Source organism: Sardina pilchardus, chromosome 12 (genome assembly GCF_963854185.1).
Source record: "Sardina pilchardus chromosome 12, fSarPil1.1, whole genome shotgun sequence".
Lineage (NCBI taxonomy): Eukaryota > Metazoa > Chordata > Actinopteri > Clupeiformes > Clupeidae > Sardina > Sardina pilchardus.
The window spans coordinates 5,636,978-5,655,571 of record NC_085005.1 but is presented as its reverse complement, the minus strand read 5'-3'; the positions used below and the strand labels follow the sequence as shown (position 1 = coordinate 5,655,571).

Sequence of the window (18,594 nt, the reverse complement as noted above, 5' to 3'; positions counted from 1 at the left end):
TTCACTGATTGGCTGTAGGTTAGGTTGGCAAAAGGAGGCTGGGCTGAAGTTCATTTCCCGCAGGACAGAGGGTGAAATGTGTGGGAATATGGGTGCAGATAGTGCGGGAACTCCACTGGTGGCTCACACCAAGGGCCCATTCACTTTACTCACACACACACACACACACACACACACAAGTATGCGTGATAGCAGGTAACCCCCCCCCCACACACACACACACACACACACACACACACACACACACACACCCTCCCCCATGGTGTTTGGTGTGCCAAGATTGAGTAGCAAGTTGTTGGGTATGTTTGAATTCTCTTCCTTGTACCATCCCCTTACATTCCACTGTGGGGAGAAGTTAATCTAAACAATACACTTCATTATAAGCAAAATGACAGATGGCAAGTTGTTGGGTATTTTTTCATTATCTTCCTTGTAGAACCCTCGTACATTCCACTGTGGGGAAAAGTTAACCTACTAAACTTCCTTATTTGCAGTACTTGATGTTGTATTATATGTTTCTCACACTTCCAGATACATAACCATATGATTCTCTTGTTCCGTTGTGCACTGGACTTGAATCAGGAACCTCCGGCACAGGTAACACACATATGATTTTTACCTATTGGTTATCATGTGGTTAACTGAAAGCTCTGTTAGTTCCTTTGAATAAAAGCAACAGCTAGATTAGGCTACTAAATGTAGATTTTTGAATGATATTTCATTCTGACTACATGAATTCTGATCACAGTGATTTTTTTCAAATTATTTAAATAATATTTAATGTTTATGAGTGTGTGAAAAAAAGAATAATAACAATTTATGGTCAAATATGTGCTAAACTAGTTGTTAATTATTCTTTCAATCCCTTTTCACCTAGTAAAACCTAACCAATATCTAACCGATACTGTGTTGTTCATGTGGAATAGCCGACTAATAATTCATAAGAAACAAAATAACAAATAATCATCAGCTGTAGCCTAATTTGCCCATTCCTGTTTGATGCTGAAGAGAGCTCACTCGAGCATTATGCATGCAGGCTCATTTATTTACGGTGAAGCCAAGTGTGTTGTAGCCGCCGGACCCGGTTGGGTGTTGCATCTAGTAAATCAGCATGTCATATTGTAGAAGGATATAAATGCGTGGCAAAATATGAGTGGGCAAACAAATTATTCAGCGTTGGGGTGAACATGTAAGGAGAAGAATATAACAGAAAATGCTCCTCCAGTGGAGAGTACACTGTTCCATAACAGGTTAAAAAGTAGAAATCATTTATCAACAATTATTGACAAGCCAGCTGCTGGAACCTGCCATTATCTCTCCCTTTGGTGCGCATTCAGACGCGTTCCCAATTAAGCAGTAGCGTAGGCCCACTGCATAATGAGAGAGGACCCAAAAAGTATCATCCTTGTGTAAGATGCTGTTGGTGCATTTTGACGCTGTAATCGTCAAAAGAAGAATGAAAAGTTATTTGCAGTAAAGCTACTCTGATTAAATTGTGATGATCCCTGTCCCTTGGTGTCATATGCACAGTGTGTTATGCACGAGGTAGTGGAGGCACTGATTAAGATTTCCCTTTATTTTAAATTCATCAAAGCATTTCTGTCCTTTTTGTTGTTCAGCTTACAGTAACATTAAAACTATATGAACACATAAAAGCAAACATTTAAGCATCCTACACTGGCTACCAAGATTCTAACTAGGGATGCACCGATCCGATTTTTTAGTCTCGATACCGATACCGATGCCTTGGCTCTGCGTATCGGTCGATATCCGATACCGATCCGATATCGTTGTTAATTAATTAACTGTATACCTCACCATGTGGAAAAGACTAAAGGCAGGCTTGACTTAAACATTCTTTCCCTAACTAAACATTACTTTCCTAAGAAAAAATCTAGCAAAATAACACTTAGATAAAGGTATCGTAGTATTATCATCATCATCATCATCATCATTATTGATTATTTTTAATACTAGTAAAACTAGATGCACCGCATAGCGGTACACAATATGACCGCCGCTCAGTTCTGCACATTCTCTCCAAAACGAATTACGCTCGTCAACTTTCCTGTATGGCTGGGATTATACTTGCTGTTAGACCAACCGTAAGCATATGCGCCCGTGTGCGACCTGCTGTGTCCGGTGTACAGACTCGCTGCAGCATTACGCACCCTACTGGAGGTCTTCACTAGGGGGAGAATAGTAACATCAGATGTGGATGTGGCCATGTGCCATTGTTTACTCTCATGATTGCCCCCAGCTTCGATGTCGATAATGCATCTTGCAGTCACCTTTTTTTGTAGTGATCGCCCCCTACTTTCTTATCAGTATTGCATCTCGCGGACGCGTCATGTTCGCTTGCGACGACGTGCACGACCGACGCACCAAACGACCGCAAAATACGCGAGGCAGTCATGATACGAACACGAACGCGTTGTCTGCAGCAAGTCTAAACCTGCCTTATCTCCGATTTGTGCAATATACTGTATGTATTTCTCCTACTCTTGCAGCTCATGTGTACATGAGTGTGTGCATGTGTGAGTTTGCTTGTATAAAGATGTGTGTGTGTCTGTCTGTGTGTGTGAATGTGCATGTGTGCGCATGTGTGTGTGTGTGTGTGTGGAATCCGTGGAAGTGTGTTTATCTGTGCGTGTGAATCTGTTGATGTGTGTGTGCGAACTTAGTTACTTTTTAAACTGAGCCCCCTGCCGGCTCAACATAAAAATGCCAATCGGTTTTGCCAATAGCCTACTCACTATATTGGAATTTAACAGTTACGCCATTTTAACAGTAACGTCAGAACGTATAGAAGACAGATATAGAACACAACCTGCAAAAAGTAATTTCAGGGAGGTATCTAAAAAATACTTTAACCTAGGCTACTGAGATACTGAAATACAGATGAATAGCCTATGTTTGTTCAATAATGTCTAGTCAGTATACCAAATAAGAGAGGCCTATAGATAGAAACTGTGGTAATAAAATATGAAGATTTTGGTAGTTTGGGCTTTTCGTGTATCCTTCTACTGTAGCCATTTAGCCATCTACTATAGGCCTGAATTATATGCCAATGAAATTACACTTGTTAAACTCACCTCAATAAATATTTTGCAATCATTTAATGGGCAATGCTAAAGTTACTGTTACAAACCAGCGGCAGAGTTGGCGGTCCAACGGCGGTAACCACCAGTGGCCCGCTGGAGTTTTGCTCATCAGTTCTCTGGCTGTCCAGCGGCGGCTCAGAAGCGGCTCCAGATAAAGGGCCACCCTTTTGCCGCTTACTACCCACCAGCTTCTAATTGGCCTTATTTATGGCCATAATAATGAAAATGATGCACTAAAATAGCAATAATACATTATAACACTTTCCATTTGCCCTCAATCAGAACAATTTACAATTATTTACAGGACTTACCAAAGTTACCAAATTTACTAAGGTGAAGACAGTGCCTGCTGATGAGAAACCTATAAATGTATTCTGTAATTTAATAATCCAATATAAAAACATTTATCCTCAGCAACTATCACACAGACTCACCACACATAGTAGCCTATTAGGTTCAATACATTTTGTTTATTTATTTATTTTACTTGCTTTTGTTTATTTATTTTACATGCTCATTTACATGCTTTATTTATTGTACATGCTTAAACAATTTATTAAAATTATTTTTAATAATGATATATGTAACACACTCTTCAGATGTAAGGAAAGTAAAGATGCAAAGAAGTTGTGACAGACATTCATGGCTTGTTTCTCCCTTGATATTGGTGCCAGATTAATGAAAATGCAGTTCTACCTTGCTGGGGTGTTACTGGCAGCGTTGTGAGCGAATTTGACAGAGGTGTAGGTCTGATTGGTAAACTCTGTTGAACAGATTAGAAATGAAAAGGCGTATTTAGTGAGATGATTACTGCAATGGCAGGGTTCATACAAAAAAAATTGAGCTGAATTTACTACCTTTTCACTACCATCAACATGTTTTCTACTACAAAAGCAAAAGGTGAAGAGTAATGTAATGCAATACCTTTCCGAAACACAATAACACATTTAAGAACAACGGGGATTTAACAATGGACAAAGCTACTGGCATTTGAACAGGGGTGTGTAGGCTGTCAATAGGCACTGTATTTACCGGCATGGCTGGAGTTGATGAAGCTTGCTGGGTGGTGGTGCTGGCAAAGGTGTAGTGGTCTGACTGGCAAACTCTGTTGAACAGATTGGATATGAAAAGACGTGTTTAGTGAGATGATTACTGCAATGGTATGACACCTGGCACGCTAACTAGCGCCTAAAGTACAAACACTTCTAAAGGATATTTCCACTTAATTTTCAGACAAACCAAGCAAGGGACCACATGTACAGACTCTATAAATACTAACCATGATGTCAGTTTTTTATTCAAATAACTTGAAAGAGATCGTCAGGTATAAATGCACCATGCTAGTGGTTCATTCATTCACATGCTGTTACATGCTAACTGGCGCCTAGAGTACAAACACTACTAAAGGATATTTCCACTTAATTTTCAGACAAACCAAGCTAGGGACCACATGTACAGACTCTATAAATACTAACCATGATGTCCGTTTTTTATTTAAATTACTTGAAAGAGATCGTCAGGTATAAATGCACCATGCCAGTTCATTAATTCAGATGCTGTTACATGCTAACTAGCGCCTAAAGTAAACACTTCTAAAGGATATTTCCACTTAATTTTCGGGCAAACCAAGCTAGGGACCACATGTACAGACTCTATAAATACATTTTGGAAACAGGTGTTGGCTAGAATTACGCTTTACATACAGTTTTTAAAATGAAAATAGTAGAGATATAGAGAAGAGATGTTTTACTTACCTAGTCCTAAGCCTGCTACTGGTGGTTTGAGTACTGACATTGTAGGCTATTCGCATCTGCTTGGATGAATTTTTTTTGATTATGTTTCTAAACGTAAAGACATTTAACAACTTCTTTATCAGTCAGACGGTTACACAGTTACCTGCAAGAACAACAAGTCACGTAAGAGATGAAATCGTTTAGCTTACTGCAACATGAGAAATCAAGTAGTGTGAAACTAGCGACAGTAAAGAAAATTCCAATATGGCCGCCATTCGGAACTGAGAAATCACAACTCCATCTTCTTCGTTTGTCTTCTTCTCTCTGGTCTGATCTATCATTCACTGAGCAGCGCCAGCGCCACACACCAGTGGCAGCAGGCTGCAGTGTTTGAACGTGGTTGCATTAGTTCTGCTTTTGACGTTCTCATATAAAATCGTAATAAATACATAATTGTTTTATTTGGTAAGCACAGGGTAGCCACGGGGGTGCCAGTGACACAGCTACATGGGGCCATGGGGCCATTCTAGGCTTCAGTGTAGAGCAGCCACGTTGAGGGACCATTCACTAAATGCACACATAAATACATTTATTATAGCCCCCCATGGATGAAAGTCCACAAAACTTGGCATACTCCCAGAGGGTGTCAGGTTAATCATACACATGAAATTTGGTGCAGTTCATAGCATCTCATCTGAAGATAGGGGCAATTAAAGCAATATTACATTACATTTTCAATTTTTACCATGGGGGTGCAATTCACAAATGACTGGTTATAAGCTAAGTTGATCCGAGCTCTTGAGACCAACATACCATAAAAAATGTGTCATCCTCGGTGCCACGGTTCAGGTAGTTATGTAGGAAAAACTGCAATTTTTGGGCTTCGGGCGGGGCCAGCGCGGGGGGGGAGTGACCCCCGGGGACGAAACGAAATTTTTCCGTAAAAGTCTACTGGGGCTACATGCCCACCAAGTTTCATGTGCCCCGGTGTTACGGTGTCCCGGGAATCGTTGACCAAAAATTCAGAACCGATGACGGAAAAAAAAAAAAAAAAAAAAAAAAAAAAAAAAAAAACTTTGACAACAACTATATGACCGCTTCGCTAGCTATGCTAGCGGCGGTCATAATAAACAGTTGTGCACCAGCAGCAACTTGGAACAGCATTCAAATTCAAGTTCACAGTTATTACTAAATAATAAATCTAACTAGCTGACATGAAACTCAACAAATGCATAATTTTCTCCCATCAAAACAATTTTGCAGGTAAAAAATCCCATATTAGTGACATACATTGAAACACCCCTGCCAAAATGGTGTCACCCGCGAAACCCCTCTATTTAGTCATAGTGGTAGGCCTACGTCCCTCAGTTTCCCCACGATAAACTAATGAGTTCACACGGAGTTTGAATGGTGGTAAACGGTACTTGAAGTTGTACGTTTTATCTAATAAATGAGAAGTTTTTAACAGCCAATTTGAACATTTGCATGTCTTGATACCAAGAACAGTTTAATACAGATGAAAATGACAATGGGTTTAGTTTGAGTAGCCTATTTTGTGTAAACTGACACATTAAACGTGTTGCCTAAATGCAACAAAACGCATGAAGATCGTAATTAACCTATGACAAATGGTGGTTAGTATAGATATTCTTTTGATCCTATGACATAAATTTGGTATCTGTATTTATCCCATCCGTGAATTTAAACACTCAGAGCACACAGTGAGGTGAGGCACACTAACCCGCAGCAGTGAGCTGCTGCAACAGCGGCGCTAAATGGCTGGTTGCGCGTCATCCCTCCAGCCTTTTTTTGAAACAAAATTAAATTTGGATCGGCCCATGGATCTGCTAATTTTTCCCGATCCCCGATCCAGTTATTTTGTTCATATCGGGGCCGATATCCGATCCAAATATCGGATCGGTGCATCCCTAATTCTAACGCTTGCCTAGAAAGTATTCTTCGGCTCTGCTCCCACCTATTTGAATGCCCTCATACAGGCATATGCTGGACCGTTGCACTCCTCAGCCGAGCGACGTTTAGCTCTTCCACCAGCATGCCTCATTGGTGGAACGCACTACCAGTAGTTACATCCCTCTCCATCTTCAAAAAACGTCTGAAAACCCAGCTATTCAGAGAACATCTCATCCTAGAGTACTTACAACTCTTGCTTATCCTACAAACAGTTGCACTCATTGATGCGCTTACTACACTCATTGATGCACTTATTGTGTTTTTTGTTTATTGTTGTAAAATTCTTAAAAGCTTAAAAATGTTTTTACCTTGTTGTAAGTCACTTTGGTTAAAAAGCGTCAGCCAAATTTAATGTAATGTAATATAAAAGCTACAGTCTTGTTTTGTGGATAGAGGCTTCATTATGAGGGAAATTCTCCCCTTCACGAATTAAATAGCGTGTAAGCTTTTTTTTTTTTACGTGCACTTTTTCAGTTGCACACTTCTATTTTACGCATATTCTGCCGTCCCAGCTTCTGACACACCCACATCTCGCAAGTTTGAAATCAAGGCAGCCTTATGAAAGAGGTGTGATTTATTTTAAAAAGAACCAGATTGATCCCAGGGGCGCAGATAGTATTTTTGAACTGGGGGGGACAGCTGTAAATTATTACATTTGTATAGTACTGACTGCCCTGGAAATGGCAATAGCCATGGTGGAGGGATACTTTGGGGCTAAGGAATTTACAGAAATATGTGGTGTGTGCCTTACAGAAATAAATGGCAATTTTTATTTAGTGATGAAAAATGACTTTTTGACACTTTTTGTGCTCCATATTTGTGACACTAGCTGATCTGACCTGACTTGTTTGCGTGGTAGCACACATGACGTGCAGATGATGATTCTCTATAATATTCTTATATTGCAATGAACAAAGTAAAGGCTAAAAAGTGTTTATTTGTCAAACAAATTATATGCAATATGAGTCTTGAATTGGATACCATATGGAGTTTGCTAGGATCTCAAAACCGTATTATGAACGTGACTTGCCATAGAGAAACACATGATAACGTTGGATTATGAACATAGGCTATTATGCCACACAAAAACATGGGGTAAGTGGAGCTAAATTAACTTATTATTTTGCTGTCACTTCGTCTGTTTTATGGCCTAGAATATTGTATTTGGTATCTGTGGATAGCTCTAGCTCTCCTCTTTCATCTGATGCGTGCCATATCTTTCTGATGGCGGTTTCACGAGTAGCCTAAATCAAACGAGAGTAATGGTAGCCGAAGCTATATGACATTATTATTTGTTTGTCATCTGCCCCCCATCTGCGCCCCTGATTGATCCACCACCTCCTTAAAGGGATAATCCGGAGTGAAATGCACTTTAGATCAATTTTTCGGACTATTGGGAGTACATACGTTGAGTTGACACCAAAATCATGTCATTCAGATGTATTTTGAGAAAGTTCGCGCTCACCGTTTTTAGCCAAAACTCGTTAGCCTGGAAGTGACCGGGGCGTGTCCTTTCGCCGCTACAAAACGCTATTTTTATACCTCTTCTACTGTTCCAAACAACACTACACTTACGTGGTAGTGAGTAGAGGTTCCCTAAAGCCAAACCGAAGTATCCGCACGTCTTTATGTGGTCGGATAGAGAGTCCAGAATGAATTTAATCGAGTCCGTACCTTTCCGGAAATGTTAGTAAAGTGTTGTGAAAACGTTGCTAGCTGCAACAGCGACATTTCCGGAAAGGTACTGACTCGATTAAATTCATTCTGGACTCTCTATCCGACCACATAAAGACGTGGGGATACTTCGGTTTGGCTTTAGGGACCCTCTACTCACTACCACGTAAGTGTAGTGTTGTTTGGAACAGTAGAAGAGGTATAAATATAGCGTTTTGTAGCGGCGAAATGACATGCCCGAGTCACCTCCAGGCTAACGAGTTTTGGCTAAAAACGGTGAGCTCGAACTTTCTCAAAATACATCCGAATGACATGATTTTGGTGTCAACTCAACGTATGTACTCCCAATAGTCCGAAAAATTGATCTAAAGTGCATTTCACTCCGGATTATCCCTTTAACCCTTTGGCTGCGTTCAGACTGCAGGCGAATCTGATTCAAATCTGATTCCTTCTTATAGTATATATTTTTAGGGCTGACTGTTCACACTGCCTTTAGCAAGTGTCCAAATCGGATATGGCTCTGTTCAGACTGGGTCACATTAGTAACAGATCTGACAGGTTGCTGTAGCAACGAAAACAAACATGTCTGCCATCAGGAGGAAATACTTGCTAATTTGGTGTGAGTAAACATAGACTAGGTGAGTGTTCTAGGTGAGTGTTTATTGAATGCATGCATACGTGTGCGCATTTGCGCGACAGAAACCGAAACTAATCAGTGGCAAGCTCCGCTTCAAACTGGCGGAAGGCTATTTAATTATTTAACGGCATTTAATAGAACAATGTGAATTCTTGCAACTTCCATAGAAACAGAGCAGAGACTGTATAATGCTCTATTTAGCATTGAGTATTGTTAAGTCACGTTTAATATAACATGGTCAAAAGACATAGCCGTATCGTTGCTCCATAACTCGAAATAGGTGGGCGGTCACGCACGTAAAGTCACGTCATGGACAGTCAAATCCGATCTGAGTGTTGGGAGCTGTTCAGACTGAGATGCATCTGTCCATATCCGATACGAATGCGATATGAAACTACCTCCTGGATGTGGTTTGCAACCGTTTCGCAAAAATCGGATTTCATGTGACCTGTCACTGTTCAGACTTCAAAAGTGACATCCGATACAAATCTGAATGGGCGAAAAATCGGATTTTGGCTGGCAGTCTGAACGCAGCCTCAGTCAGAACAGCTCTCTTATTGTTTTTACAAAGTGCCATTGACACATTATCATTATATTTGGAAACTAGTTGATTAGAGGTTTCTAATGGTGTCACTTATATGTTTCTAGGACAGAAACTAGCAGAGATTCTGATGTGTGTTTGGAGCAGTGTTTCAAATCCCCAAATTTGAGATTTCGGTGTCAAACACTCGTTTCCATGCTAGGCAATACAGAAAACGGGCTTAAAGTGTAAAATACCAAAATATTCCTTTAACAACGTCAATCTCCATTACAAACAAATCAAGAGACAGGAGATAAATTATGTTGCTTGGCAATACGGCTCGGGATCGTGGTGTGAAAACTTCGTGGGCAGCCATATTGGCAGCCTCACTCCCCAGTTTACTATGGATTACTATGAATTTACTCCTGCCTGGTAGAGTGTTCCTGTTACTTAAAGGGATATTCCGCCATTTGTGGAAATACGCTCATTTTCCACCTTCCCTCGAGCAAAACAATCGATATTTACCTTGTTCCCGTTCATCCAGCCATTCTGTGAGTCTGGCGATACAACTTTTAGCTTCAGCCTAGCATAGATCATTGAATCGGATTAGACCATTAGCTTCTCGCCTGCTAGCTTCATGTTTAAAAGTGACTAAGATTTCTGGTAATTTTCCCATTTAAAACGTGTCTCCTCTCAAGTTAGAAAGTGCAATAAGACCAACTGAAAATGAAACCTGGCGTTTTTCTAGGCTGATTTGACATGGAACTACACTCTCATCTGGCGTAATAATCAAGGCACAGTATCTATCTGACTTTTTTTTTAAGTATACTGGAGCCACATGGGATACTATTATCAGCAAATGTGCCATTGAAAATGTTGTCGATTTTCAATGTAAAGAAGTAAATGCCATTTGATTGTTGCTTTTTTGTAGCCTGGTAGTAAACCAGAACCTGGAATCTTTCAGATTAAGGGTCTGGCCACAAATAATGAAAATGGCCCAACTCGAGGGGCGACACCAAGCATGCATTTGAAAATCTCACTGCACGCAATTGGATAACAATTCAAACAATGTTTCCTCTGACTGATTCTGGACTTTGACGCAATTGGATAACACTACGACCAAAAACGAAAGTTGTAGCGCTATCGCAGGGATTAAAGTTTTCCGGCACCGTGCCGGAATTCCGGCGTGCGGCCATTAACTGCGTTCATTTTTTAAAATATTATTTATTTGTTAACGCTATTGAAAAACACGCAGCATTCGTTAAGCTGAATTTCCTTTCCCTACTCTCCCTCTCTGTCACTCACGCGTCACGCACCCTTCACACACACACACACACACACACACACACACATTCCACTTCGTGCACACCGCGTCTGTCTCCATAGCGAGATCATCCCTGGAAGCGCGGTCGCACTAATGTACCTGACGCTGCGGGTGGAAGCATAAGTTCTTCCGCAAATTTTGTAGACTATGCGTGCAACTTTACCAAACCGTATAGAAGTAAACGAATTCTCCTTGGCCCGCTCTCGACACCCGCCCCTCGACATGCACATTTAATCCAAACAAAACATTCACAATCGTGAACGCTATGACGCACAGAAGACGACTAGCTGAATTATTGTTAAATACGGTTAGCATCATTAGTAGGCTTAGGCTATGCTGCACACATCTGATTAAAACTCTGCATTCAAGTTGACTGACAATCTCAATACCAGTGTTTTTCAACTCCAAGATTTAAAGGGCCTGTCCCAAGGAGAAAAAGTATGAGCTTACCTTGAAACTTAAATACACGTGGGGACACTGAACAGTCCAACCAGCTAGAGTATGATAAACTAGCCAACTATGCTACTTTGTTTACAATATTTTGAGGCTTCAGTCAAACAGCTGAATTTAAGAGGTGGAGTTGTAATATGAATAGCAGGCATATATAATAAGCTGCATAAAGTTTGCTGTTATGAATATCAGAAATGTCAGTATACAGAATGTATAAATAATTACACGTGTGTGTGTGCGCGCGCGCTTTACATCTTGTTAAAAAATCATGAAATAAATAAATTCACATTATGTGAAAGCAAAGTGATAAAAAGTCAGACATGAGGCGACCACCACACATTGCCTTCTAATCTAATTACTCTTTAGAAAGAGAATCATTGTCTTTTTTGAATACCTTAACTTAAATGGTTGCAACTAAATCTTATTCTTCAAATGCCTGCCTTCCAATTTCACATATCCTGACAACATAACACCTTATGATTGTAGGTAAATTTGTAACCTGTCAAAGACAAAGATTAGCAGCAAAACTTGATATAAAAAGAAATCCTAAATGCTACATGTAGCATATTGCAGTGTGTTGGACTACAATTGCCACCTATTGGCCTTTCTTGGGGTCCAACATCACAAACAAGGCCTGTGTCGTGTGCAAACACTCCAAAAAGTAGGCCCCAGCCGTGGCGCAACTGGCTGTGGCACCTGCACTGCACGCCGGCGACCCGGGTTCGATTCCCGCCCCGAGGTCCTTTCCGGATCCCACCCCGACTTTCTCACCCATTCGCTTCCTGTCTCTCTCTACTGCCCTGTCCAAATTAAAGGCACAAAAGCCCAAAAAATATACTTAAAAAAAAAAAAAAAAACCACTCCAAAAAGTAAACCGGTTTTCTATCGATCGATCAACATAGTGTCGTATAAAGTCACATGCACGAGTCTAAAAAAGTTCAGGCTCAGGATTTTTTTTTGCTTTAATCCCTGCTATCGCCATCAGTTTAGCTCGCTCACACCTTTTTTGGTTGCCCCCGATGGTTGGGGAAAACGTAATGTGCATCATTGCTCGTGGCCAGAGTATCTTGCGGACACAATTCAAATTTTGCTCTCGTGGGAACTGGATTTTCAGGGTAGCTTTTTTGTGCTCAGTTTTGAAATAAGAATGGATAGCTGTAATTCTTCAGACACTTGTTATCAGTATAACCTCGAATCTCGGCACCGGTCACTAATGCTTGAATATTAGCATATAACACACAAAGAGTGTAGGACATAGGGAGAACTCTGTCAGCCACACTTGTTTACAAACATATCTCCCTATTTTGTTTGATTTTAAATAGGAGAAACTGAACATCACAGAAAATGGGAGATTTCTTAGGATTCCTTTCAACACAGCTGGATGAACTCAGTGAACACTCCACTGGCATTGGAAATGTATGGAGGACCGTCCTTTTTGTGTTCCGAGTCATGGTGCTGCATGGCGGGGCAGAAAAAGTGTGGGATGATGAACATACAAGTTTAGTGTGCAACTCGGATCAACCTGGTTGCGAGCAAGTGTGTTTTGACTGGCAGTTCCCCATCTCCCACATTCGGCTCTGGGTGCTGCAGATCATTGTTGTCTCCACTCCAACCTTGTTGTACCTTGGCCACGCCATGTACATCAGCTCTAAGGAGACCAAGCTACGCGAGCGGCTCAAGAGGAATGAAGATAATGTGAAGTTGCCGAAGTACACCGACGATAAAGGTCATGTTGTGAACTTCAAGGGCAAGGTCCGGGGCAGCTACATAACGCACCTCGTCATCAAGATCCTCCTGGAGATCGGCTTCATCGTGGGCCAGTACTACCTCTATGGCTTCATCATGGTGCCCATGTTCACCTGCTCCCAGTCACCCTGTCCCCTCATAGTGCGCTGCTACATGTCTCGGCCCACCGAGAAGACCATCTTCATCATCTTCATGCTGGCCATGTCCTGCGTGTCCCTGCTGCTCAGTGTGATCGATATCTTCTACCTCCTCTGCTCCAGGGGGTTAGGACACACCAAGCCAACTAGTCGAACTGATAAGTCGGCTCTCATCTCCCTGAGTCAGTCAGGAACACACCGACAAAGTACATACGTATAAGAGCATTCGGTGCTAAACAATTCAGAGTTGAAAAGATAGTGTAGTTAAAAGATGAAAAAGCTAAAAGAAGTCTAGTTACCAAGATTAATCAAAGGATTTGCCTCCGCCAATGTCTGGGGTCTATAGGTCTATGATGTGACATGCAGATATTTGTATCCGAGTCCATTACTTTGGTTTAAAATTGTTTGAAATGATTCATAACAAGCATAATTTTATTCTATGAAAACTGTATAATTTGAACATATGTTCTGTTTATCATAACAATTAGAGATATGTTCCAATTCCAGGTTGGAAATTAGCTCAGTCAGCTTAACAAGGCTGCAGGCGGCTGCATGAAGCCGAATCCACAGAATTAGGCCCATTTGATTTGATGCAGATCTGACTTGATGTAATGCATGCTGGGTTGAACGCAATGCATACTGGAATGGATGCAATACATACTGGTTAGAAATACTGTCTGTCTAGTTACTTCTTTTAAAAGTAATTGAATTACTTACCAGTTACTGTATATCAAAAGTAATTAGTTACTTGGGAAAGTAACTTTTAAGTTACTTTTATGTCTGCGTATTAAATGTAAATATGAATAGTGAACAGTCAAATACAATAATCATATTTTTTTTCTAGTGGGTCACTGACTCGACAGTTAAGAGAGGATGCATGTCATCGATAACATACCTACAGTGTAGCAATCAATTTATTCAGCTCCGTCTGGCTTATCGGTGTGATGTTCAGCACTAGGGGGATATAGCTTTCAGAACACGGGGAGTTATTATATTATGGGAAAGAGAAAACAGAGCAGGCAGGAAAGCGGGAAGTTAGACGGACAGTCTGATTGTATGCACGTTATGCATGAACACAATAAATATGCCGGAGTTACACGGCTATTTGAGAAACATTTGTGGGAGCGAGAAGAGGAGTATTACAATCGGCTGCACTGCAGTCAGTGTAAAGTCTGGTTGTTTGCATGGAGTGGCGCCTTCAGCATTCGTAGGGCTGGGGTCTTTTGCTAGCGTTGTCCATTCGTAAATTATATATTTTAATTATTTTCAATGGGCAAATGGCAGTGCTTTTGTAATGAATGTATTTATAGTATGATGCGTTCTCTCTGCGGAAATAAAGTCTGTTTGTTAAATCGCTCTTGTTTCCTGCCTTCCTTGATGACACTTCTAGCTCAAATTAAGTATGAGTGTAAGTATATACTTTTTTGATCCCGTGAGGGAAATTCAGTCTCTACATTTAACCCAATTGAACCAAATTAGTGAACACACACAGCACACAGTGAACACACATTGAGGTAAATCACACAGTAACCCAGAGCAGTAAGCTGCCTGCCCAACCAGTGGGAAGGCAAGCAGTGAGGGGTTAGGTGCCTTGATCAAGGGCACCAGCCGTGGACTGGTCAGGGATCCCAGCAACCCTCCGGTTACAAGCTCGGAGCCCTTACCAGTAGGCCATCGCTGCCTGAACAAGGTTCAGCTATTTCTCTTTTGGACATATATAATGAGCCTTCATGTCGTAAATTCTAAGGGTGAGACCAGTAAAACGAGCAACACACGGTTATCAACACACGGTTATTCTTACGCTGGACTTGGAGTAATATGAAAGTTTCATGAATCACACGTGAGCCCCGTCGTAATTTCTGAGTTCAGATCTACGCTGGTTTCTTACTTGTCTGTTTTGTTACTTGTTTGTACTTGTCACATGGCCAATAGCTTGGGAAACCATGACTCTGACTTCGCAGAGAGTCTGACCTAGATCCATTGGCAAATGTTTATTTCCTGGTTTGTGGATGCTTGTCTGAAGTTTGAAATCATTTGACGGAGCACTGAAGGGAAAATAAATTGAGTAGACAGGCGGAGTCAGACTGCAAGGCACAGGACACAGCTGCCTGATTCCACATTCTTTCAAACTCTTGTTTGAAAAGGTACTGGCTGCCACAATTGTAAGACACTAAATTTAGCTAATGGAAGTTATGGCATTTTATGTAATAATGTGATAAATATCTGGTAAAAATGTGAAAATATATCTTGAAATAACATGATATTTTCATGGTATAAAAATGTAATGTGAAAATATCATTATCGTGAAATAACATGATAATTTCATGTAATAATATGAAACTTATCTTGTTAAAATGTGAAAAAGATCTTGTTATAACAAGAAACACTCACGTAATTACTTGATACTAACATTCAACTTTTTTTTTAGTGTGACAGCAATATGCCACCGTACCTTGCACTAATTCAGCACAACTGAAAAAATTCTCACAGGTAGCTAAGGCAGGCAGGCAAGCAGGCCCATGTTGAGTTCAGAGAGGGTTTTTTTAATAATTGGAAAGGAGTCCAGTAGATCCAAGGGCATCGGACTGGGAGGAAAATGGGACTGATTAGGGCCTGGTTTCCCAGATTCGTTAAGAAGCTTTTGAGTGCTAAGAACTTCTTTGGAGCGCTCTAAGAATGCTCCAAAGAAGTTCTTAGCACTTAAAGGAACACTTCACCATTTTTTTCATATGTTATTCCCTTGATTAAGACGAGTTGATACATACCTCTCACGTTTCAATGCGTGCACTCACTGGCTCTGGCGCGCGGCGCAACTTTGATAGCATTTAGCTAGCTCAATGCATTCATTAGGATCCAAACAGAGATGAAGTTAGAAGTGACCAAACACCTCCGTGTTTTCCCTATTAAAATACAGTTACACAAGTAGTCACACGACCAAGTTTGGTGAGACAAAAAAAACGTGGTGCATTTGTAAGCAGGCAAAAGGGATAACTATATTGTGTGGCGGAATAACATTGGGAGCACTTAGACTCTGCGCAGTAATATCCTCACTCCAAAGTGAAACTGAAAGTGCAAGAGTGAGGATATTACTGCGCCACACAATCTGGATTACATCAATGTTGGTTAGTGATAGTACAACCAAACCCACCAACTATTCCTGAGCATTTTGGCAAATAAGGTCAACAAGAGAAGCTGCCAGAACTGTGATGTCAAACCTTAGCCTCGTCCACATATCTTTAGGATAGTATCGATTTAAGATATTTCTCAAATTTATTCATAACTATTTGTATATTTTACAGACAAAATGAGTCAATTAAAACGCCTGTCTACATTGCTGACAAAGGTGCGAGCCCACACCACGGTCATCGGGAGGGTGTGGATGTCTGTTCTGTTCCTTTTCCGGATCATGGTGCTGGGGGCTGGTGTTGAGAAAGTTTGGGGTGACGAGCAGTCCAAGATGATCTGTAACACCAAACAGCCGGGTTGCAAAAACGTTTGCTACGACAAGGCCTTCCCCATCTCCCACGTTCGCCTGTGGGTGATGCAAATCATCTTCGTCTCCACGCCCACCCTGCTATACCTGGCTCACGTCGTCCATGTCACGCAGAAGGAGAAAAAGCTCAGGGAGAAACTGCAGAACAATGCAGAGAATGGAACGCTGAAGATGCCCAAGTACACGGACGACAAGGGCAAGGTCTACTACACCAAGGGCAGCCTCTTGGGCAGCTACATGACCAGCCTGGTGTTCAAGATGATCCTGGAGGTTGCGTTCATCGTGGGCCAGTATTACCTCTACGGCTTCAAGTTCATGGCCAAGATAGTGTGTGAAGGAGACCCGTGCCCCCTCAGGGTGGAGTGCTACATGTCGCGGCCCACGGAGAAGACCATCTTCATCATCTTCATGCTGGTGGTGGCCTGTGTTTCCCTGCTGCTGACCGTGGTGGAGATCTTCTACCTGATAAACAAGGCATACAAGAAAACGCAGACATACAGACAGAGAAGACAGTGATTTATGCTCTGACTGTGTTTAACCATGACACTGTTTTACTGGCATAATATCGACAAATAATCTGCACCCTCTCTATAAACACCTTATGTCTGTTGAGAATTGTTTTGAGAGCCTATTGATGCATCTCACAATAAAGAAATGTCCACCACATCCAGTGTTTGTGAACATCTCTAACCGTACTTATCAAATGTAGCTGGATACTGATGAACGCATGCCTCTTATAGCCACAATAGTCAGTTTAGCATTATTAGCCATATTTTGGGTGGCCCGTGAAGACCCAGTGGGTGTCCTGTCTGGCCCACTTGGTAATGAAGTTGAATAGCCCTGGATTATGGACTATGTAGTTGTTCTGGGTTAGTTATTTTCATTTTATACCACTGCTTGGGTCAAATTTCCTATTGTGATGCGCTATTTGTTGATTATCCCTTACATCAGCAGAGCAATTTTTTTGTATATGCATCAGGCTTGTGCACAATTCCGAATTTTAGAATTTGCCTCCATTCAATTCATGAATTGGAATTTGAATTGAATTGGCCCCACCCCACAGGAAGTTGAATTTGAATTGGAATTGGAATGACAGGAAGTGGAATTCAATTCATGGCAATTCAAAACAAATTCACATGTCACATAACAGGAAGAATGTGTTGAATCTCACATACATTCAGTTCATGGAAAATTACATTGGAAATGTCATTGATTACTGTTTTCAATTATAAATTGTGTGTTTGTTGAGATCATATCTGACATTTTGTGAAACTTGATTGTTAAACACTGCAAAAAAGGGTGTCTAAAAACAAGATAAAAACACTAAATCTGAGGTAAAAGGTACTCAAAACAAGTGAAATTTTCTGTCCATGCAGCAAGATAATTTCACTTGACAAGATTTTGTGAATTAAGATAAATAAAAAAAAATCTAGCAATAAGCATGTCTACAGAGGTATTTGGAAACTTAACATAAGCTGAAATTGCTGTTTTTTAAGATTACTTTTAAATAATTTTTACATCCCCAAAATAAGTAAAATATACTTAATATAAGCATAAAATGCTGGTTGTAAAATGAGGTTACTTAAATTTAAACAGCCTCAGATTATATTCCTTTTTTTTTGGAAGAATATTTTCTGGACTTTTTGCCTTTATTCAGATAGGACAATGAAGATAGACAGGAAGCGGGTAGGTGAGTGAAAGAGTTGGGGAGAGATTTGGCTATGACCGCAGGTGAGATTCGAACCGGGTCCCCGTGGACGAGTACAAGGTACTAATGCTGTAACCTGTTGCACCACAGTACCACA

At 40.9% G+C, this 18,594-nt stretch overlaps 2 protein-coding genes and 1 long non-coding RNA gene across 3 annotated transcripts; 2 read left to right on the top strand and 1 right to left on the bottom strand.

The window, feature by feature from the left end:
- Positions 1-540: 540 nt before the first annotated feature.
- Positions 541-17,382, top strand: LOC134097816 (gap junction Cx32.2 protein-like). The gene is made up of 2 exons (XM_062550762.1): positions 541-597; positions 16,596-17,382. Exon 2 carries the CDS (start codon positions 16,601-16,603, stop codon positions 17,303-17,305), a length of 705 nt encoding a protein of 234 aa, XP_062406746.1. The 5' UTR covers positions 541-597; positions 16,596-16,600; the 3' UTR covers positions 17,306-17,382.
- Positions 2,022-5,882, bottom strand: LOC134098450 (uncharacterized). Its single transcript, XR_009941039.1, has 3 exons — positions 4,859-5,882; positions 4,137-4,209; positions 2,022-3,867 (listed from the first exon to the last, which is right to left on the bottom strand). It is a non-coding gene; the product is annotated as an uncharacterized LOC134098450 (long non-coding RNA).
- LOC134098298 (gap junction Cx32.2 protein-like) lies at positions 12,758-13,516 on the top strand. The gene has a single exon (XM_062551329.1). It carries the CDS (start codon positions 12,758-12,760, stop codon positions 13,514-13,516), a length of 759 nt encoding a protein of 252 aa, XP_062407313.1.
- Positions 17,383-18,594: the final 1,212 nt, after the last annotated feature.

Excerpts from the sequence above, each read along its gene's own strand:
- LOC134098298 (XM_062551329.1), top strand. The coding sequence starts at position 12,758 with ATGGGAGATTTCTTAGGATTCCTTTCAACACAGCTGGATGAACTCAGT.
- LOC134097816 (XM_062550762.1), top strand. The coding sequence starts at position 16,601 with ATGAGTCAATTAAAACGCCTGTCTACATTGCTGACAAAGGTGCGAGCC.